Here is a 23,542-nt window from a genome sequence, read left to right as displayed (position 1 = left end):
TGTGGAGAGACTCAGTGATCGGTGGCTGTAGAGTGTTCCTTTGCTGAGCAGGCTGAATAGCTGGGGGATGACATTACTCCTTCACCATCTGAATAATTGCTGTTCAGTTGGAGCTAAGGAAGTAATGACAGCATGGCTCTTCTTCCACTGGTGAGATTTTTAGCTACTGATTTCCTGTTCCATCTCTATTTGAGAGTGTTTTCTTCAGTTTGCAAAGCTGTTGCTGAACTCTGACAGACTCATTATGAAAGAATGACTTTAGATAGAGATGTTCAGCAAGAACCAGCTCTTGAATCTTAGTCTCAGCTGCTGTTAGGACACACAAAGAACAGGAGCTTGGTGACAAAAAAAAAGTTATTTTCTGCAAGATGATAATTGGCTCAGTATGGAATTTAATACAATTTTATTTGGGGATTGGTTTGTAAAGAGTTTACACTTTGAGGAATCCTTGCACATGGAGGTTTTTGTAGCTGTATTTATTTAATCAGCTCTGGGCACTTGAAGCTTCACATGCAGTAAGCCATGTTAGAACAGGGATCTTGCTCCAGCAGAACACGACTGGAAAAGGTCTTTTGTGAGACAACTGGGATGGAGATTTTACCACATGAGGAAGGAACTTGCCTCCAGAAGTTGGGGAACAAGGATGTCTCAGTTGAACGTCTCAAGCTGCAAATGTTAGTGACCAGCTCCCAGCCAAACCAGTCAGGCAGGTTCCCTTGCTTTCCTGCACAATGAAATGATGCAGAAGGTCCTCAGAAATGTCTGTCCCTGCCCGTACTCACTGTAAGCAGTCTTACTACAGAGCTTTAGCACTTTTCCTACCAGTCCTTCTCTGAGTGGGGCCCTCTACACACCCCTGCAATGCAAGGTATGATTGCAATTCAAAGAAATTCAGTTTTGTTCTCAGTTAAAGCTGGGAGGGAGGATGGGGTGAAGCTTGTTTTGAGAAAATATAAAAAGGAGTGGGATTTTGCTGGAAATATTGACATTGATATCCCAGCTTGATATGGAAGTTATCTGCTGATGCAGATAGAGGCACTTGTGTCTGGAGTGGGCAAGTGTTAAGTTTCTGGTACAAAGAAAAAGCTCTGGGGCAGCAGTTTAAAGACTTGTTAGATCACTTTGTGGGTGTTGCTTTAAATTTTAATGGTCACTACAAATCAGTGTAACAGTAAAGCTAGAGGGCTAATGGTCTTTTAGAATAACTGAGTCAGCTGCAGAGGCTGGATCCTCTGTTGGTGTAAAACATTGCAGTTCTGTCAAAGTCCATCATAAACTGTCAGTTTAGACCATCTGGGAAGCCTGGCCCAGAAGACTGTGAAGATGAAGGTTACAAAAATTATTGAAGAAATTGACATTATTTCTCCATCTCTCTTCTTTCCCCAGGGCAGCCATTGGGGCTCTGGCAGCTCTGCTGAAATCAAGTAAGCTTTTTTCTTCATATTCTTTCTGACTTTTCTTTCTGTGCTGTGCTGCTGGACAGACTGATCCTGTTGAACTCATTTTCCCTTGGTATTCCCTCATCCCTTGGTCCCAAAGAACAATGCACAGGAAAGAGGCAGTAGTGCAGGAGTCTCCTGTACCAGTTCTGATCCTTGGAGTGCCCCAGCCCTGTGGGAGATGGTGCCCTGAGTGCCCAGGGAGCCAGGCTGGACCCTCATTTTGAGTATTTAGAGACCATTGGTTGTCCTACGGCTTGGTATAATGAGAGGAATGGGAATTTCTCCAGCCAGTGACAAATAATTTCTCTTCCCAATTTGTTGTTTCTTCCATTGAAAGGGAGAAAAGGATGTAAATAATAGCAGTGCTGTTTGGGTGTGCATGGTAAAGTGATTTTAGGGAAAGACATCATCTATTTTAAGGTTGTTTTTTGTTTTTTAAGGTACTGGAGCTGGAATTTAGGAAATGGTGCTGATACTGTAAAATCAAATAGAGCATCATGTACCAGAAGTCAGCCTGACTGGTGTTTTTTTGATTATTTCTGCAGTTCTAAGTGGACAAGAATGTATTCTGTTTTTCTCCTTGTTCTGTGGTTCAGGGCAGGAGAAGCTCCAGGCTTTTGGAGCAGTCTGCTCTGATAGCTGCATACAAATGAGCAGGTTGTGTCTTCTGGGAAGTGTGGGTCAGGAGATGTGAGAAACAGCTCTGGTTCCTTGAGATAAATTCCCCATTCTTGGAAGAGCAATGAGTTATTTTTCAGGATTGCACCAGGACATCTTTCTTTGTCACAGTTAACATATCTGTGGCCCTGGCCTCAGTGGTGCAGGGATTCTTGGAAAGGTAGGAATCAAATCTGGTGAATGCTATAGCATTTAAAATTGCTTATGAAGGCAGGGGTAAAGCTGTACACAGAAAAGCACCAGGACGCATTTGAGCATGTTTTAGTTGGGATGCAAACTAAACAGAAGGCAGGAATCCTGGAAAATGCTACAGTAGTGAAGTGGTAGACTGATTGTGAGGTTTTTTTGGGAAAACCTTGCTGGGAAACAGTGGGGGATTGTTTTGATGTTGCTGAAGGCTGTAAGACGGGACAAGAACATCGCAATCTGGGGGTATCCCTGTAGGCCTGTCCTTGAGTGTTCCAGCCCAAAGAGATCCAGGGGATTGTGGTTATCCATGGGGCTGTGCCGGAGGTTCGGTGTCCCTCTTGCTTTTAGCAGAGCTGCACTGACAAAGCAGTTTTTAAGGGAGCAGGCAGATGGCAGTGTGTCTCCCTGATGGAGTCAGAAACATCCATCTTCATCTCAGGCTTCCACTTGAGACTTTGTCCACCTGCAGAGCCATGAGCTGGCTAGAAACTGTTTGGCTTCTGTCTCCTTCCTAACAGAAGCTGATGCTAAATGCTCACTTATCAGGTGCATAACTGCAAGGAGCAAGATATGCCTGGGAAAGAGACATCAATGTAAGAAAAAATTACCAACCCAGATGGACCTGGGAAATTGTTGCTGTTGTGTTTCAGAGGGGGAAGTATAAGATGGTCTAAAGAAATAAATGATGGAGCACAACAAACTTGTGTTTCATCCACAACAGGGAATAAATGCTTGGAAGCCCAGTAAGAGATGAGAGACCTTGATTGTGCTGTGTTCCTGTATCCAGTGACTGCCACGTGGTGATAATCAAAGAGATGGTGGATAATGGAGGAGTATAAATTTAAGTCTCTTCTAATGGCAGTGCTGCACCTTTCTATCAATGAAAGCTCAGATTATTGATATGGAGAAGACATTTCTTGTCTGATCATCAGTTAGTCTCTCACGCCTGACTTGTCTCTTTGCAAACATCCCAGAGTATTTTACCAGACTTTGCATGCTGCTCTCCCAGGTGCTGTTCACTACCTGCCATGCCCACATGCACTCAGCAAACAGTTCATAGCAAGTTCTTCCTCCATTGCCTGGCTGCCTTTTTGAAATCTGCTGTCTCTCCACCATCTTAACTCTGACTCTATAATAAGGCTGAACATTCTGATTGGTAAATACCTACAGTGGTGCTGAATTGCTGTGAGACCATAAGGAGATTTTTTGTCTTTCTCTTGGATGTTACAATCAAACTTTCCACTGTTACTCATGTCCATTCTTCTTTCTTTAAATTCTAGATGCTCACTACAGGCCATAGTGGGGAGAGGAGGCAGATCCTGGTAGCTGTAGATAAACTGAGATGGGGTGAGGCACTGCAACTTTCCCAAAGTCTCTCTGTCCCAGAGTGAACATGCCAATTTTTCCAGTCTCCTTTGGCTTTGCACTACTTCTTCTCTGTACATGTGTCTTCATATCTTGATTCAGCTCTGTATTAAGGCCCGAGGAGCTCATTGTGGAGCACTCCTGTGTCTTTGAGATCAAGATGTGGAGGGGCTGGAACCTGTTTGAGCAGATGTGGGATGCCCTCCAGGGCACTCCTGGCCATGGGTCCTTTGCTTTTAGTGACCCCAAATCCCAGAATAAACCAGGCAAACCATTCCCAGTTTGGGGGCAGTGGAATAAAGCTGGACACTGGCTACCCAAGCACAGACAAACCCAAGCCAGGGGTGCTGAGGCTGGAGGGAATGTGAGGGAGCAGGAGCCACACGGTGGCGATGTGATTATAGGGATCCCCACCGTGCCTAATCCAATGTGTATTTTGGGTGAGTAATTTGTTTATCAGCAGGTTATTTTAATCTAATTTTGGTCGTGTTTGTTATTCCCGACTATCTGTGCTTCCCAGAATTACAGGCGTGCATGTCTGTAAGGAAATTAGCTCAAGCTACTCTCAGAGGCATTGGCTGAGCAGATATTGAGGGAGAAGGCTGGGGAAACAGGCAGGGCCCTTGGTGCAATGCTTGCCTGGTAAAATTGTAATGAGCAATTTCAGACAGGTTGTGGTGACCTCCTGATGGTGTTGATTTCATCAAGACCATTCAGTGTGCTAACAGCAGTTACTGCTGATGGCCTTTCCCTTCTCTTTGTAAATTCTTTTTCTTTATCTTCTTGCACAGCTTTTCATCTCTCATTTTCCTACTCTTTCCTCCCCATCTTCCATCAACTAACCTTTATTTAACCTTTTACCCACTTTTTTATCAAACGACAAAAATTATATTTTGTGGCTGCTGGGATGAAATAATCACTGTCATTCTTTTCCTTTTATGTTGGCATCAGGGAGGGGCAAGTAACTCTGAGGAGGAGAAAGGGATGTTCTAGCACAGAAGCAGATTAGGCAGTGTGAAAGGCCTGCACTCTCTGCTACTGAATTAATAATGCTTGACAACAGATCTAGAGAGGGAGGTCTTTGATCTCGAGTCAAAATACCCCATTGTTAAACCATCCCAGTTCCTGTAGCCAGCAGCACAATGTCTGGGATTTGCCTCATGCTGCACCAGGTACCCAGCTCTCATCATCCATTGAAATCCTTATTATCCATCTCTGGATTCAAACTCCAGTGTATTCAAACTCAGCCTGGTTCCAAATCCGTGATCACATCTTGTCGGGTATTGTGATCAGAGTTGAATTTTGCAGTTCCTTTCATGATAATCTAAACAAAGCATTGCCTGTGTTTTCTTTCTGAATTTTAGAATGCAAACAGTCTTGATTCTATACTTGCATCTCTTTGAGAAGAGCCACTTTGTGGGAAAGAAAATAATTTTTTTTATGTCCTTTATATTCCCTTCCCCAAGACTCTTCATTCATAGACATATTCCAAACTGAAAGTAACTCAGTGCTCCAGAGAAAAGTATTGGCTTTTTCTCCTGGGGCATGACAACTTCCTGATGTTTTGCCTCTGAGGGTAGGTGCAATGAAAACTAAATATTGAGGAGCTGCATTATTCTCTGCTGACATCCTTAATGATGATTGTTTACCTCCTTGTCTTGGCATGGGCAGTGTTTGTGCCTCCAGTGATGATCTGGCTTCTGTAAATTCAGTGCCTGAATTTGAGGAAGTCTTCCAAATTCTGGTGTCCTTATTAAAACCCTTTCAAACCACTTCAGTTGGAAAAAAATCAAACTGTAGATTGTGCTATTATATTTTTTTAAAATTTTCTTTCTGCTTTTCTGAAAAGCAAAGAAGGAAAGGCAAACTGTTTAGGGCAAAACTACAGGACAGCCTTCTGGCTTCCAACATGAGTTGAGCTAATACCACCTTCTTGCTGTAGAGCCCACTGGGTCTGAAGTGATCCCAGCACTCCATGTGTGACTTGGTTTCTTCATGGGGACAATGAACTTTGTTTCTCTAGAGAGCCCTTGTGCTTTTCTCTGCAAAAATGGCCTCTCAATGACCAAAAAAAACCAGCTGTGTTCTCTTTGCTGTAGGAGGTATCTTGCATTTTTTTTTTATTCCGAAGAGGCAATCACTAGAGCAGAGTGGGGAAGTTGGTGTTTTTCTTATTCCTTTCACAGCTTTAGGGGCCATAGGGTTAATTTAGCAGAGTATTCTTATCTCCAAGCTGTAGCAATGTATGTTCTTGGCATAATGAATCAGCTGAGTGGCATCAACAAAGAGATTTCAGCAGATAGACAGAAAGATAAATATCTCTTTGTTCTGCCTGCTAAGCAGTGCATTGCTCATCATATTTCAGGTTGACTGTAATTCAGTTTTTGATTAAATACCCTGCATGTTTTCCAGTGGTACCTGTGTTCTTGGCAAACACTTCAAAGGAGCCAGGATTGCAGAGAGGGCTTCAGAAATGTCCACAGTAGCACTGGTGGTCGTGAGGCTTTCACCTCCTAGACTGAAAACCTGAATGTAGGGCCCCACCACAGAATGAGCATTCTGTCAAAACTGGGGATTTCTTTCTAGTGAGATCCCCTTGCTAATTTAAACATAACTTTAACCATTTGAGGCTTCTGCTTGTTGGCTGGAGACTCATGTCAGATGTTTCTGGTGAGCTGCATAGGTGATTCAGGTCTCATATTTTGAGCTGCAGAGCTCAAACTTTCACTAATGAGCAGCACTGCCCTGGAAGCCACAAATTGAGGGGCAGGTCTTGAAATGTGGGAAACTAAGAAAGCTTTGAATGCTTTCCTTTCACCCTGGTCTCATCAGGTAGAAGTGAAACTCTTGCAAAGAAAATAGGATTCCAGATTTGGGGTGGTGCTGAAGACAGTGCTCCCCTGTCAGAGATGGCAGAATAAGTTTAGGAAGACAGACTGTCACAGAGGAAGAGATTGTTCAGACAGATCTGATCTAATAGTTTAGTTTTAACGAATAAACCCGGATATGTAAAATATTTAATGAGTACAGATGCATTGGAGGGCAATACTTTACTATTTACTACACTTAAGATGGGATAGAAAGATGAGCACATAAATGCTCTATGTCTTGAATGTCACATGCATGCAAAAAAGCTGTTTATCAACCCATGCATGTCTCGTGTCAGGCAAGGGATCCCTCAGCCTTGAGGGGTAACCCTGGGAGCTGTCCCTCAAGGGGAGGTCAGTGCCACACATCCAGCTGCTGCAGAGAGAGAGTTCATCCAATGACTGCAGATATGGATAGCTTAAAGTGGTTGATGTATAGTCAGATTTTTGCTGTTTCGGCTACTGATCAGACCAGTCTTTAGCCAAAACAGTTGTGTGTGTGTATTTTTTTTTTTTTGGTGGTTGTTTTTTGGTTTGGTGCTGAATTCCCACTGATGGCCTCACAAGACAGGAATCCCTTCAGTTCACTCAGAATAGGAAGAACCATCCCTGGGCACCTCTGAAAGCTGCATGGCAGGAAAACTTGTTTCCATTAGGCCACTGACCATGCCCAGGGAGAGGGAAAGGGCCTAACTCAAGAATATCAGGAAGAGGGTCAAAAGCCAGGACATTTTGCCACGTACCACACATACTGTAGCCACTCACTCCAGGAGGGGGGGTTCTTGCTGCCTACAAATCTGTGCAGTGCTGCTTGTACCTGTATGATTCATTTCCACCATCTGTATTTGTGCCAAAATATAGATAGATACCCATGCTGGTGCATCCCTAGATGGAGAGACCAACAGACACAGACAGGTGGGGAGGCCTCCTTTTTCCATTCTGCCTTCTGGAGATCTTGGCATACTTTCTCTTTCATTTATTCACTACTTTATTGACTACAGAACTGAAAAAATGGAAGAAAAAATAAAGAAAAAACACTGACAGCACAGGAGAGCAGAGGAGAATCAATGAAATCAGACAGGAGAAACAAAATTAATGTGTTTTTTGCCCCTTCAGCAATTAATTCTCATTGTTTCTGTTCAAAGGGTTCAGGGAAATCTAGTCCTGCCTCTCCATCTCTTTCTCACAGAATAGACTATCTCAGCTTCATTTTGAAAAGAGACTGTTTTGATCCTGCAAGTACTACAGAAAACACGTGAGGAAACAGCAAAATTATTCTGCTCACCTTCCTCCATGCTTTTCAATGAGTATTAAAACTAAAGCAGAGGACAGTTGTGTGTTTTGGTCCCTATGGAGCTGAGATTCAAATGTGGAAATCTGTCTTAAAAGATCACAGACACACTTTGAGAGAATTTTTTTTTTCAACAAATTCCCCAAGAAGCTCTACACACAGTGCTTCCCAGTTTTTCCCTCTTCCTATTGACATTGACACAGAAAGCTTAGACTTCAAGCTCTGTGTGCTAGAGGCTATAAAAGCCTAGATCCAGTCCAATTTCATCTGTCCCTGAACAGCTCAGGGAAGCTCTGAGTCTGATCTAAATTGTCCCTACCTTATGCTCTCCAACTCTGTTCTTCTTGTCATGTTTTATACACTTATTGACTTTTACAGAGCTTCCTGAGTAATTCTTCAAAGAAGATTGACTGATTTAAGGGGTTAGTCATCCTGCAGGTTAGTAAACATGACAGCTGGTTGAGGATTAACAGGAAATCATGAATAAAATCATTGGGATTGATAAGGGATTCTCAAGCAATTAAAGTTTTCTCGCAGAGAGTCAAACAGAAAACAGAAATACAGAGTGAAGGTCAGAGGAGGAGGGTGACCTTCTCCATCTGACAGCCACTGAGCCTCAGAATGCAGAGTTGGTGGTTACCAGCAAGGGGAGGCAGGGCTAGAGAGCTGCAGGCCAAGGGGTGGGAGCCTGGGCAGAGCTGTGTGGGACTGGAATTGCTGTGGGGCCAGCAGGCCAGTGCAGGGCCATGACAGCAGGGTGGTGGGAAGATGCAGAGCAGCATTAAAATGAGTTGGCAGCCTGGGCTGGGGTGCTGCTTGGTGCCAGTGGTAGAGAAAATTGCAGGACCAGGCCAGGTAGCAGAAAAACCCTCCAATCCCTTCTCCAGGCAAGGGTTTGCTCATTTACTACAGAGAGGAGACTGAAATGACTTCAGGTGACTTCTTTCCCTTTCCAATGTCTCCATCTACTTCATCACTGGGATTGAGGTTTGCTGCCCACCCTGCTTCCTGCTCATTCCTGCCATGGCTTCTCTTGTTGCTGATTTTCTTCAGGCAGCATCTTCCTATTCTCTCACTTAACCTCTAGCTGCTTCTCCTGTCCTATGAATCCCCACTGATGGCTTTAAAGTTCCAGGTGTGAGAGGTTCTGGCACTTTGTTTAATGAAGTGGAAATGGATTGGAGCCCACCAGCTCTGGTACCAAGAGCCGTCTGCTGTGAGCTGCAAGTGCTGATTGCTATTCAGAGAGCTGAGCTCCTGCCTCACATATGCTACCTGCCCCCAGTTGATTACTGAGCTCCTGACAGCTCTTAATGCCTGTCACAGCAAGGAATGTCAGGACCAGGCAGGAAAATTTAGGCAGGGTTGGTTTAAAGGGAAGGAGCCTGGGGTCTGGTGTGGCTTCATGTTTGTCCTGAGGGCCAGGGCAAGGAATGCAGTAGGTAAAGGGATGTGTTTTAGAAACTCAGCAGGGTTTGTGTTATATCACAAGCTCTTAAGTCTTATTTTTTAAAAATATTTTTTGTGATTTTCTTGCCCATGCAGTAAAGCCTTTAAGCACTACCTGAATGTGACCTTTAAAGTCTTGGAGCCAGGAAGCAACAGAAAAGAAGCCCCAGCTGCTATTGCTCATGTTGGTGTTTTGTTAATTTTTAAATACTATGGGTTTCCAGAATCACTTGATTCATGGTTTTCATTATAGAGGTTTTTGTGGGAATACATTTAGAAATTAAACATAATTTCTCTGGCTGTGACAGGATGGTACAGTCACAAGGTTTTTGAATTTGTTGATCTCAGCAAGGTGTTCTCTCAGGACTGAAGTGCAGCACTGTGATGAAGATTTTATGCTGTTGACTACTCTTACTTTATTCAGCTCTTCTCACTCCTCAGGAGCTTTGGTAGTTTCAGGGAATCTGGTGGTGCTGCAACTGGAATTAGGTTTATTAGCACCTGGACGGAGATACAGACTTATGGTTTGGTTCATCTGGAGGGTTCCTGTTTCCAGACAGGACACTTATGTTTTTTGCATTTTTGTTTTCATGTAATGTTCCAAGAACGTCAGTCATGTTTAGCAAACAACATTTTAAATTAAAAAAAAAGCTTTAAAAATACATTTTTTTAAAAACTGAGACCATTAAACCAGATGGATCAGATATTAAAAAGAACTGAGTGGTTACAATTACCAAGCAGGAAGGAATTTAATTCAGCATTTCTCTCCTTTTCAGAGTCAAACAGCCGCCGGGCAGTGAACAGAGGCTACCTGGGCGAACTGCTGAGGCTCTACCAAGACTGGCATCGCAACGATGTCTCCAACAACTACATTTACATTCGTAGGGGTCTCCTGCTCTGCCTAAAGTACATCACCAACATCCAGCTGGGCAGGGAGACTTTCCTTGGGTCCCGGGGAATGGAGATTCTCTTCACAAGTGTGCAGGTAAATGGTGCTTTTTGTGTTTAAATGAAATGATTTGGTTCTACATCCCACTGCAGGAAATTCCATCATTATATAAATTCAGGGTAGGACATATAAATGAAAAAACTGATTACATGAAGAACTATTGATTTTTACACAGTTAGTACTTTAAAAAAGCTGAAATGTTTCCATTTAAAACAGATCTTAATTCCTATGGGAATTCTAGTTCATGCTTTTAGTGCTTCTTTTCTCTTTCCCTGTGCATCCTGCTGCCTGCTTGGACTACTTCTCCTGAAGAATAATGGAATATCTCTTATAGGGGAATTGCTTAGGTCTTTTGTGAGATTTTCCTTTACAATAACCAGATAATTCCACTCAATCAGCCTTTTAAACAAAATGCTCATTTAGCCAAGCCTTTCCTAATGAGAAACATCCATCAACAGTTTTTCAGGAGGTTAAATTTTAATCTTGTGAAACATTAATGTGAGTTCAAGAAAGATGCCATGGTCCTGCAGATGGGGTGCATATAAGGTACAGAAAAAGCAGGCACAGAACAGTGAGAGTTTCCTCAGTCTCTCAGCAAAATATTTCCTTAGCTTGCTTTGACCTTAGAGAAAATCACCTTGTGATTCCATGGCAGTGTTTCCATTGTCATTCTTACTAGTTATGCATTGTCTCACTCTAGAACCATCAGAAAGAAAAGCCGGTCTCCTTCTCCCTTAAAAAAAAATCCATTGCCTTATGATTCAGTGTGTTTATTTCTTCCCCTTTTCCATCACTGTCATGAAGGATTCTTCTGTGAGTCATTTCTTACCAGCAGTGTATGAGAGACTTCTGGAATTATTCACTTCACTTTCCTCCTGAAGAATTGACCTTTTCTTTAGGTAGGATGAGATGGCCAGAGCCAGCAGACCTCCTAGGGGATTATGGCCTCTGTTAATGAGAAGTCCCTGGTCTGAAGAAAGGTGGATAGGGTGGATGGAAAGAGCTGCTGAGGTTGGATGTTCCCTCTCAAGAGCCTCCCACAGCCCATGAAGCTTTCTGAGCTAACACCTCCTGATAGCTCAGCCTGGAGCAACTCCATGGCAAGAGCAAACGTGGGGTCACCTTGGGTGCACAAACAGGAAATGACATCCTAAGGCTCCAGTAAACACTGATAATACTAATCCTTCCAAAGGTGGAAGTGGAGCAGAAATGACAGCTTCAGGGGCCTCCAGTTTGCTTTTTTCCCAGTGTGTGCTATTAGGGAGACCTTGGACAAGAAATAACCAAGGTTAATAGATTCAAAGCTCGATATTCTCTCACTGCTTCTTTGGGATGTTGTCAGTCTTGCAGTGTCTCTCCAAGACATGAAGTGTTGGCAGGAGTCTGGCAGCCCTAGGAGATCTCACTCATGCTCTTCCCTATCTAACCTGAGGTAGAGGCTGCTGCTGCCATAAAAATCTTCATTATTTTCATGGGAGAAAGATGGAAAATCTTGTCTCCTGAGATGGACAACAGGCTGTAGCAAGAGGAAAAAAAAGATGAAGACAGGACAAGACCACTCCTGGCTGGGAAAGCACTGACTGTGTGTGTGGACAGTATTTTAGTGCCTTCAGGGAATGCACTGGCTCTGGTGATTAACCTGGACCAAATTGAGTAGGTAATGAGATTTTTAAGGTGTTAAAATCTGGCTAGAAAAGTTCTGCTGAAACTTCTAAAGTTTTTTTGTTTGTTTCTTTTATTTTTCTTATACACACATATTTATTGAAATGAAAACCATTTTGCTAGGATGGGTTTGTTTTAAACTCCAGTGGAAATTCTATTTACAAGGCTGGTTTTCAATTGAAGCCTCTCTGGCTGCCTATTGTCTGGGCTGATGGACAGATGAAATACCTGAGCTTTTAATAGCCCTTAAGCTTATTTCTTTACAGGAGGAGCCAATAGTTCAAAAACTGTCACCTCACATAGATTAGAAGTGACTGCTACTCAATTTGAGGAGAGTTTAGAGATATTTTAGGGGAATTTAGAGATATTTTGAATTCTACTCCTACCTGGAATAAAAAATAATTATAGATAATGAAACCATTCATGGAAAGGAAGCACTTTCTGTTCCCATTCCCTTTTCCTAGCTGCACTTAGATTTTCCTGACAGTTAAATGGTATATTCACATTAGCATTGTCTGGTTTTGTGTGCAGCGACAGAGCTGCCTACTCTGAGACAAGAAAACAGGTTTGTATGTGCTTTAGGAGATACTGCTGCATGGAATGTTATCTTGATATTTTATCACTTTTCCATCTGGTTTCTTAAGCTTGCCGTGTTTCTCTTCAGCCTCCCCTACTACTCTAGGATAATATTATACTATATTCCACTCTGTTTGCCAGTAGGAGCATCAATCAGCATCACTATCTTTTGTCTTACTGTCATATTGAAACCTCCTTTTTTTTTTGTATATCACATACCATATCATCTGTCCTATTCCAGATTCAGGGGAGAAAAGATTGTGTGGAGATTAAAAGGCAGATCTGAATCCAGGTTAGCTTTCCATGAGTTTTCTGAGCTAAGGATTTACTCTTCCCTCATTCACACTATCTCACCACAAAATAAATGGGATGGCTTACCCACATACAGAGCAGTCTCCTGTCTGCTTCCCAGGTGTCAGTAAAAAGGGCTTTTCCAATACACTGATGTAATAATTTTCAGCCATTTGTAAACAGTGTTGCCTCAGAATCTGAGAGCACTTTATGAGCAGTAATGAAAACAGTCCCACAAATTCCCTCTAAGGTATCTGAAGGCTTGTTTGCACTTGTGAGCTAATTTGCTGTACAGAAAAATGACTTCCAAATGGCATCACTGAGTAACTCCATGCGTGGAAGTTCATTGTCTAGATGAACATGCCTTGGTCTTGACTATTTAAATTCACTTGGCAATGAATTAAGAAGGTTGTCCCAAGGCAGTCAATTAAACAGTCCTGCATTCACTGTTTGAGCAAAAACAGATCAGTTTTAGTAAACTGAACTAGTAGACTGTTGAGAATATTAGCCTGTTCCCACATGTAGACAAACTTTCCTAATCTTTCCTTTAATAACAAGCAAACAAAGGCAACCATATGAAGGAGTGAATAAATTGAAACAGAAATAGAAACCAGTTCTCCTTGGTGTTTGCTCTACCCATAATAAAACTTTCCTTGGAGATGCTTTCATAATTTTCTTCTCTCTCCCCCTAGTTTCAAACAGCCAGAGAACCAGAAATACATATTAAAATTCTTGTAGTGAGTCTTGTAAGCATGTCAGCTTTAGATGATTTTTTTCTAGCCTCCCTACAGGAATCCTGGTTAATCCCACTGAATCTTATAATGCCATTCAATCATACATGAGAAAACAGTAAAATCCTCCCCAACCAAAAGAACCCAATACAGCCATTTTACTGTTCCTGATTATAAAGTACTTTATCACAGAATCATTTAGATTGGAAAAGGCCTTTAAGATTGAATCCAGTCATTAACACAGCACTCTCAAGTCCACCACTAAACAGTGTCACCTTTTCCTAGAAGGAGATGAGGTTAGTCAGGCAGAACCTGTGATGCAATGGTCATTTTATGTTCTTTTTTTACATTTTTTTGGCCCTCTGCCTGCTGAATGCTTGGATTGTCTGATTAGTTTGGTGTTTTGTTTTTTCTTTTTGTTCAGCCCAAATGCTGACTATAGGCTGTCAGGCAATGGCACCAAGTATCTGTTCTGCCCTCTTGGTTGTTCTGTTTTATCTCTACCGCAAGGATGAAAAATGATGAAATGGTAGTAGAATGTATTGCAATAGTTCTCTTTTGCCTTGTAGCATATTCATGCTGCTTATTTAAGCTGCATTCTTGTTTTGATGAGCTCAATCTTAGCTCCAAACCACTGAAGAAAACGTGCTGAGAGGCAGAGTGAAGATTGTGAATTTGGGTAGAATACTGCACGTATGACTCAGTCGCTCTGATGGAGGCTGTGCTTTGGGTGTGCTGCATTTGGGCAAATCCAAGGGCTGGGTTTTCTGAGAATTGCACCCATTGGTTTTAAACAACTTTGCCTTTGTGCAGCAGTATAATTCCTTTATCCAAACTGCCTAACTCTTATATTGAAGACATTGTGATGTATGAAGACATACATCACTTCTGTGATGTCTCAGGAGGTCTTTCTTTAGATCTGTGGGGATTTTGGTTTGTGTTCTTAGCAACAAAAGTCTGAGGAGCTCACTTGCACAACAGTACAACAAAAATACAAAATAGTCTGTGTCTTCAAAGCGTACCTGGGCTGTAAAAAATCTTTATATGTCTATTTTCTCCACTGGATTATAGCAGTAGAAATTGTGGGATACTGCAGTTATTAATTATTTTATGATTAGGTAATATATAGTGATCTTTCAGAATAGCTCTTGGGCCTAATGATTTAACCACAGAGAGCAGAGTACAGTGGGAGTGTATTTTCTTTGAGAAGACATTGTGTACCCTGAATACACTGAAATAGTGGTGTTAACTCTTAGTTTATCTCTGTGAGTTTTGGCATGATTCTGGGTATAGTTGTGCTGAAGTTGCAGGAGCACAGATTTTGGCATGTTTGGGCAGCCAAAACATACACATGACAAGACTTTTTCAAGAGTAAACCTGGAAATCTTATGGGACTGGAAAACCAAGATTGACATTTTGCTGCAGTTTATGGGTGTGAATCATGGGTGGTGAAGGGAATTGTGTTCTCACCAGAAGAGTGGCTCTGCTCTGGGGGATTATGACAGGGAGGACTGTTGTAAAAGACTATTCTAAATGTAGTTCTCCTTTGTTTCCTAGGACTGTTTATCTTGTAAAAATCTGGATCCTATCATAACTACTGCGATTCATATTCTGAGAAAGTGCTACCCCAAGGAGCATCTGCCTGTGGTGACTGTAAGAAGTTCCTATTCCTTCCCTCTTCCAGGGAATGCCAGTGCTGAACCTCCATGTGAGGGATCTGAAGGTAAATGGCTGAAGGGTGAGTGCAGAAGGAGGAAAAGGAGTATGACATGAAAATTAAGTGTGGCATCTGGGGAAGGGAGATTTGGCATAATCCTGAGGTTTACAGTTAGAATTAATCTGATAACCTATAATGTCAGTCAGTGGAGAAGAAATTACTCCCAGGTCTTCTTGAAGCTGCAACAGTCTGTTGGGAGAATAAATGAGAGAAGATGTAAAGGAGCAAGGAAAAGGGAAAAATCAAGGAGCTGAGTGGGTATAGCAGAGGTTGGAGATGCCATTGCTCCCCAGTAGCCGACAGAGACATAATTGTGCCTGTGCATTGGCTGCTTGGGGGGTAAAAACTGCCCTGCAGCCTTTTCAGTAAAGAATTGAAAGAATTATTATCCTTTTTCCTTTCTGAAGTAAAAGCATAGCAGTCATGCTGCATGAGTAGAAGATGGGAGCTCTTGCTGGAAAGCAGAGCTCAAGCACAGGCAGGACAGCTACTCGGCAGAAAAGGCTCCATGATACACAGAAGCAATTTTTGCTGCATTCAATTTTGTGTGGAAGATACTGAAATTCTATAACAATCATAGCAGTAAAACACCCTAATCTAGATAATACAGATTAAGAGCATCCTGTAATATCATTGCAGCCAAGCAGAAAATCTCTGTATTGCTTTGTAAAATGAGTTGGATCCATATCATGGGGACATTTGTCATGGTTTTGAAAGGCAGTGCTTGAGTCCAAGAGAACAGAGCTTTAAAAACTGGGTGAATTGGTGCCAAATTCATTTATATGAGATTAACAAATGGGATTTGCTTTAATCAGGGTTGTGGTGTGTTGTGGACTGTGTGGCACACATAGAAGAATTTACATGTATTTCTCTGTGGGGTATGAGCGGGATATTAGGTTGAACACCTTTGTCTCCTTCCTACTTCTGCAGATGACAGTGAAAGTGAAGGAGAGGAAGAGGCTGAAAAAGACTGGGATAATGAGGATGTGGAGAGTAAAGAGGAAGTAGGTATACAAGCCATAGTTCCCATAGTTATCTACATACTGGAAAATAAAACATTTTGTCTATTTTGACACCCTGAAAGACTGACTAAGCAGAGAATGTAGATGTGCATGTGGTCCCACGTGAACACACTACATGGACAATAGGAGGATACTTGAAAAAAGGAAAGGAGAATGCACTGACTTTCACTAAAAATGCCCTGAATTTATTCTATTCATTTTCATGCTAGTCACCCAAGGTGGAGGGGTTTTGGTGACTCCTCTGTTCCTGCACAGAGACTGCCCAGAATCACATCCACAGTCAGGGATAAATGGTGGATCTTTGATCTGCTAGGCATATGCCAGGAAAATGGCATTTAGGGAAAATTGATTTATCATCTAGGAAAGGCTAACCCCCTCTTTATTCCCATATCAGAGCATATTTGGGCTGTGCAGCTACCCTGAGGAAAAGGCTAGTTCTTTTAAGCCACAGCTGCTGCATTTGAACCTATATTCCTTCTTTATTTGCTGCTGCACACAGACAAATAATACAATGAATTATTCAATACTTCTCTGAATTCGCCCTTAGCACTCTCCCTGCAGTGGCCTAACTGGCAAAAAAAAACTTCTGCCAGCTGAGGATGAGGGTGCAAACTTTTCTGTTGTGAAAATACAAACTAGCTCATATGCAACCGTGAAGTAGTAGATGCTGCTAATAAGTCTTATCCACATAAAGTGGCTTGGGAAAGCAAATTAAAGAAATGAAGTTGCAAATACAGTCTAATTAGAAATGATTGAGACTTCTGTGAAAGTGAGTTCTCATTACTTGCCCTGTCTTTTTGTCCTCAAATATTAAACTGTTTTCACCCAGTAAAAAAGGAAGTTAAACCCCCCCACACACATTATCTGAGTGTCCTAACTTGCCCCTGTCTGACTGTTTTTATCTGACTATTAGAGCTCGTCAATATGCTCATTAGGAATAAGGCTCATAGTGGATTTATCTCCTTCTTTAATTAGTTATTCATTCAGTAACAGCTCCTCTATGCTTCTGAACTATTTCATTATTCATAAGGATTTACCAAGTAGATGTAAGCAGTTTTGGGGTTGTCTTTTCTCCTTTTTTTTTTTTTTTTTTTTTTTGCCTAAGAGCTTATTCTGCATATGAGTTTTAAATACTGTTTGTCTGGTTTGCTGGTCATATATCTTCTGTAAAAAAACCTTGCTAAAGGGAAAGCAAGCAGGGAATGGATAATGAACTTTCAGCTTAGCCCCTTTGTTGTTGTTTAAGGTCTTTTACACAATGTTTGCTGGTATTGATGTGATTTGCAAACATTTTCACAGCTACATAACACATATCCATGCATGCTAGCAACACCAACCAAACTGAAACTTGGCTCTACCCTTCCATCAGGAGCTGTTCAGAGTTCTATGAAAATAAAAATCACCACATCAACCATCTATTCTTGTCCATCCAAAATTTGAAGCTTCTTATGCATCAGTATGCTCTCAGTGGCAAATCCTTTTCAACTGAGCTCTGGCACGTCTTCACTGCCTTTTCATGTCTGCCCAAACAACATTTCAGACTCTTTGTGTCCCAAGTGTGGCTCAGGGTTCGAAATGCTGTGGGCACTGGTGCATTCAGGCAATTTTACTCTTTTCTTCTAATAACACCTTTGGAAATTAATCTGTTGGTCAGGAGCAAATAATTTCTTTGATGGCATTTGGTGGGACACAGACATATTGAATTATTTGAATAATGCTGTAATGTAATGCCCAATCATCAATGCCATGTCTTCATCCTTTCCTCTTGCTCCAACTTTTCCTGGTGTGTTTTTGTTTGTTTTTTTAAATTGTAATATCTGAAGGCTTGACACAGTTTGGCTTTGGTTCTCACATCTGATATGGGTAAGGCTGCACATTAATGCACAGCAGCCCTCAACTGTGAAAGTTTCAGATAGTGTTTTTGTCCTCAATTCACTGATGGTTGATCAACTCATGGGGCAGGTGTAATGCATGTGCTTTTCTAATTCTGCTTTTGTAGGATTGTGACTTGGAGACAGATGTGAATAAATTGAGGTCAATGCCAGTGCTTGACCGGCCAGAACAAGAGCTTGAAAAATATGAAGCTCTGTGTGCAGAACTTTTCCAGAATTTTCAGGTAGGTTGTAGTGCAGTTTCCTTTATTTGTGAATATTCCAGAATTTAAGAAATACTTGAAAGGCAGTATTGACAAGTATTAGCTAGACAAGGCTATTTCAAAAGTGAATCTGTAAGTCTTACAGGACTAGAAAGCTAAAGATTATGACTTTTTGCAGTAGTTTATTGGTCTGAATCATGAATGATAAAAGGAATGTTTGATGCACATTTTTCTGGGTGTAGATTAAGCACTGTTGAATCAATTGCCACATGAGAAACCTGTCAGATAATTTGTATCCTTGCTGGCAATTTCAACAGCAATATCAAAATCAGAATGAGATGTGAAAAGTAAATACTGTCAACTAGTGGTTTGAAAGAAGAGGAGATTGCACAGCCACTGGATGAAATGAACAGTTCAAATATTTTTTTTTCTAGTGATGCTTGGGACAAAAAAAATAAGGAATATTGCACTCATTGCAAGTTTTGCAATTTAGAAGAGCTGAAAACAGAAAACCCTGTTTCAAAGTGAATTTGAAAAAGATCTCTGGGTTAATGTATCTCCTGTACATGGAATATTGTGATACTGATTGTGACCATAAGTAGCCAAATGGAATTAAATCATACTCCTGCATGAAGTTGGGGTGGAGTTTTGCGTGACAAATTGGCCACCTTTACCCTCCTGTAACATTTATATTTAAAAAAAAAAAAAAGCCTTACAAAGTGTCTTCCCTTCTTTGTTTGAATGATTGATTTTGGTTGACTCATCTGGCGAGTCATCTCCAATCAGATCCTGTTGGTTTCTGAGGATTTCTGTTGAAACAGCTTTGTGGATAGAGAAATACTGGCAGGTGGTCCATGCACTGATTTTGCTCTGGCTGTTTTATTGGTTGAGTACAGTTTTGGGAGATGTGTAAATATTTCCTCTTTTTCCCCTTGAAAGGTTTCCTCTGGAAGGAGGCACAATCTGTCTGTAGTTTCTTTTAATTTCTTCTGCTTTTTAAATTTAAAGGAGCTTGAATTTGAGTCTGAGGAAAAGAAGAGCTTGGAGGACAGGACTGAGAGTCTTCCCTCTGCTCCCTCTCATTTCATTCCAAGTGATACTTCTGTGAAGCATCCAAACTGCAGATGGAGAAACCAAAGTGTCACAGAGATGGGACCAGATCCAGGAGAGCAGGATTTCAAAGTCCCATTGCAGAGCTGGAGAAAGAAGGAGGAATGCATATGGGATAAGAATGATGAAAACAGAGACATTGCTGAAAAAACCCAGGATAAAGACTTCTGTGAGGAGGAAGATCCAGCCAGGAGTCATGTGTTTGCTTTGTGCTCTCTCCTAAAAGATGCTGCTTGGTACAAAAAAGTATTTTACCCTCATTGTAAGGCCTTGATCGACCCTGGTCCTGAAGGGAGGCTGGAGAGCTCTGATATAGTTAGAAATCTTCTGGAGAAACACCGAGGGGATATTCCATTCCACAGCCCTTGTTTCTATGCAGCCAGGGCCAGATGTGTGAAGTCCATCCCAGGCTACAGAGAGCTGGCATTCCCAGATTTCTGGGGTCACCAGCCACCTCCTTACAGCAAGCCCGTGCTGGAGCGCAAGCATGGGGTCCAAAGGTGATTGTCCTTTAATGTAGTGACCAAGTTGAGAGCTCTTGGGCTCAAAACTGGCTTGTGTAGGTTCTGACTCTAACGGCTCTGAATACCTTAGGAAGTTATTGAACAGATGTTTTGCTACCCAATTATGTGCCTCGATTGATAAATTCATCAACAATGGGAAGCTTAGATGGGAATCTAAGCTGGGTTGTGAATCTATGACCTTGTTAGAACACAAACGAGAACAAGTCTATTTTAAAGATGGAGAAGCCTCTGTGCCCTTGTCAGATATGTTTTTTCCTTCAGTCTTACTCTTTTTTCAGCCACTTTAGTGCTTGCATCATTGGTCCCATCTGACTCTTTCAGGGAAAATCCTACCTATCCTTTCAGAAAGGACCTCTCATTATTTAGGTGTTCAGATGAGTGGGAAGCTGTGTTTTGAAGTTGTTCTGGGAGAGAAAGCTCTTAAAACTACAGTGTTTTGGCTTGACATAGGCCTATATGCAATAACTTCATATTTTTTTTTAGTGTTATCGGGCATTATTAGCAGGGAGCATAGATGGTGGATTCTACGGTAAACTTCAGAGTTGATCAACTAATGGCATTTGTTAAGACTACTGATTTCTGACTGGTAGGAGAATGATTCTTTCTGCAGTAAATATATGAGCTAGAAATCTTGTTTAGAGGGAAAATCATTCTACCATCTTCTTGCACTGTTGCTCTAAAAGCTCTGCTTTTATGGCTATAACAACATGTGTAACTGTACAGCTGAAATGGGGCTAATCATATCATGCTTCAAGGCATAACATGATTGCTTCAAAGGTCAGGAAGAAAATCTGGTATTCCACATTTGATCATCTTCAGGGATCAGAGAAGCTCTGTTTAATAATGGGTAGAAATCAGCTTGACTTGTAGTCAATATTCACTATGAGTCAGACTAGTAGGTTTGTAAGTAATGGCAGATATTTCCTCACAGGGTAAGACTGGCCGTTTGGGGGTTGGCATTGACTGGGAAGAACTGAGGATAAATCAAATTTGACACAATCCAGTAGTGAATAAATAATCTTCCAGGATCAGTCATTTAACCCAAAAAGCAACTTGTAATGAGGGCGGAGCAGAAGTGTTCTCACGATGGGGGGGAAAAATTTCACATGGAAATTCTTTCCAGTCTTTAAAAAGAATTTCCTAAGACTGTTTCTAGAAGACTATATCAATATTTCTCACACTGTCACTACAATTTGCTGATTTGCAGCTTTCTTTTTCCCAGAGACAAAGTCCTTGATGATGTTCGCCGCCTAATCCAGCCGGGAGATGTGATAGGAAGAACTGTGTTTGATTTAGATGATCCCAGGTGGGTCCCTTAAATTGAGTGCTGCAACCAGGGGCACTGTCAGTGCTGTCACTGAGCTCAGTTTACTTGATCAACTCTGATAAAGGCCAAGTAACAGAGGTAAAGGCCTAACAGAGAAAATATCCAGGAGGGGTAGATTGTTTCTAGGTGACTCCAGGGAAAGGATTTGTTGTGGAAGCCACTGGAACAGGAAATCATCAGAACTTTTAAACAGAACAAGAAAATCCATACATCAAAGGGACTGTAGGTTGTCCCTGGATCTGTCTGCATTGCATGCTGTGATTTGGAACAGAGACGTGAAGATCAGTGCTGGGAACTGTAGTGACAAATCCATCTTTTCCACCCCCTGTGGCAGAATTTCCCATGGAGTGTCTGCACAGTCAGTGCCACAGGCTGTTTTCATAAGTGTGACACTCCCACAGCACTTAAAAAAAAAAACAACCCTCAAACATCTGGCCTTGTGAAAGCTTTAAGCACTCAGCTATGGTCTGTGAGAAGATGTAGCACTGGGCAGTTGAGAGGGTCCCAAATTTTAAAGAAATTCCATTCAGAGGAAGGACAGGTGACTTGGAGAACATTTTTGGAGCAGAAAAGAGGTGAGAGTTTGAGGTAGGAGAAAGTTATGAAGTTCCTTAGGATTAATTTAAGGGTTTCTAAGCAGTGGGAGAAAGAAACTCTACAGATGAAGGAAGAGTAAATATAGAGTAATTGTATAAAGCTGCCTTCTGCAATTAATTAAATAATAGGAATAGTCCAGTGGGAAAGTAACTGGAATAAAGAAAGCAAACATGGACAGTGACAAGAGTATTGGGAAAAGGAAAGATATGATTTAGAATTACTAAGCAAGAACAGAGAGAAAAAGCTGGATTGGATAAGAAGGTTATGGATTTGCTCACCTCCTCCTCTGTCCCAAGGTCTTGCTTATTAAAAAAAATTATTAAAGCAAAATTTACCATATAAAAGGTGCTGGGGATGGTTTCTCTTTGAAGCAATCTGCTACAGGTGTCCTTGCTTTGCTTTCCAGCAGTCTCTCAAGCCCAGCTGCTCCAGGCTGTCTGACATTTTTCTCCCAGTTTGAGTCAGGAAACCTTCGGAAGGCGATCCAAGTGCGTGAGTAAGTACCCCTGCACAGAGGTGTCCCAGCCTGCCTGCTGCTGTGACCACAGCATGGGAAGGTGGCCTTCTCCTGGCTTTGGAAAGGGTCAGCCAGGGAAGCAGGTTAGATGATGTGGAGCTTATTTTGCCTTCTAACACCTGGATGTCATGGAAGGAACACGATTAAGAAAACAGAGCTCAAAATGTTTTGACTATTATAGTGTGAGTATTTAATGGTGTTTGATGGTGATGCTTGCAAAATATCAATCAATTTGACTGCATTGCCTGCTGTCAGCGTGTTCAGTGGTAGACAGGAGGTGTTCATGGCCGCTGCTTTTATTATTTTCCTTTACAGGTTTGAGTATGACCTAATTCTGAATGCAGATGTGAACAGCAGCCAGCACCACCAGTGGTTCTACTTCGAGGTCCGTGACATGGAGTCGGCGGTTCCCTATCGCTTCAACATCATCAACTGTGAGAAGCTCAACAGCCAGTTTAATTATGGTATGAGCCCTGGGGGAATTGGGGCAGCTTTTTCTTCACAAGAATATCTTTTTAATGCCATAAAGGTTTCAAACTCTGTGTCTATAAATATAAGGGAGACTGTAAATTCAATCTTATCTGCCCTGAAGTCCACTGAAAAAGTCACTTTATATTTGTCAAGGAACTCTTGTCTATCCTCAGGAGGACTGAGGAGGAAACTGAATATTGAGACCTAGGAGAGGATTTGTGGGGGGAAATAAACATCACTGTTGTGTTCATAGACCAGAACTGAAGAAGAATGCCTTTGCCCCTCAACCCTAGTGCCAATCTGTTGGAACTGAATGAGCAGCATAGGATTGAAAAGTAATTGTAAGATTTAAATAAATGTGATAATCCTCAAACAAATATTCATGATTCTTTGGTCTTATCTAGTAAGATGTCTTTGGACCTACTGAAATTTCTGTTGATATTAATGAAGATGAAAAATTCTGTTCCTTGCTGTCCTTGAGCTCCTGTCATGGTTCACGAGAAAGGCAGAATTGTTCAGAAACAAGCAGGGCAAATCTCATCTTTCAATGCCCATTTTAGAAAGACATTATTTCTTGTGCAGGGAGACTGTGGCTTGAATTCTTAGCTAGCATGGGCTGGGGTTTTTTTTTGGTTTGTTTCCATGGAGCTCTCTTAATTTACACCAGCTCAA

General features: G+C 41.6%; 1 protein-coding gene across 11 annotated transcripts in view; it reads left to right on the top strand.

Annotated features, from left to right (window-relative positions):
* Positions 1 to 23,542, top strand: part of AGBL1 (AGBL carboxypeptidase 1) — a 365,053-nt gene that overhangs the window by 43,037 nt on the left and 298,474 nt on the right. For 5 of the 11 annotated variants that reach the window (XR_010347512.1, XM_064388768.1, XM_064388759.1 and 2 more), the window contains 9 exons: positions 1,387 to 1,424; positions 10,058 to 10,266; positions 15,048 to 15,228; positions 16,138 to 16,211; positions 18,229 to 18,345; positions 19,333 to 19,934; positions 21,166 to 21,264; positions 22,289 to 22,378; positions 22,715 to 22,863. Coding sequence is in view for 10 of the 11 variants with exons in the window: in XM_064388768.1 (XP_064244838.1) it covers positions 1,387 to 1,424; positions 10,058 to 10,266; positions 15,048 to 15,228; positions 16,138 to 16,211; positions 18,229 to 18,345; positions 19,333 to 19,934; positions 21,166 to 21,264; positions 22,289 to 22,378; positions 22,715 to 22,863 (1,559 nt within the window). In the remaining variant the exon portion in view is untranslated. Of the gene's footprint in view, positions 1 to 38; positions 151 to 1,386; positions 1,425 to 10,057; positions 10,267 to 15,047; positions 15,229 to 16,137; positions 16,212 to 18,228; positions 18,346 to 19,332; positions 19,935 to 21,165; positions 21,265 to 22,288; positions 22,379 to 22,714; positions 22,864 to 23,542 lie in introns of those variants that run through there. The other 6 variants (XM_064388769.1, XM_064388763.1, XM_064388762.1 and 3 more) reach the window with 6 other exon arrangements.

Source organism: Passer domesticus, chromosome 14, assembly GCF_036417665.1.
Source record: "Passer domesticus isolate bPasDom1 chromosome 14, bPasDom1.hap1, whole genome shotgun sequence".
NCBI classification, from domain to species: domain Eukaryota; kingdom Metazoa; phylum Chordata; class Aves; order Passeriformes; family Passeridae; genus Passer; species Passer domesticus.
The sequence above is the reverse complement of the archived record's forward strand: the minus strand, read 5'-3'. Positions and strand labels throughout refer to the sequence as shown.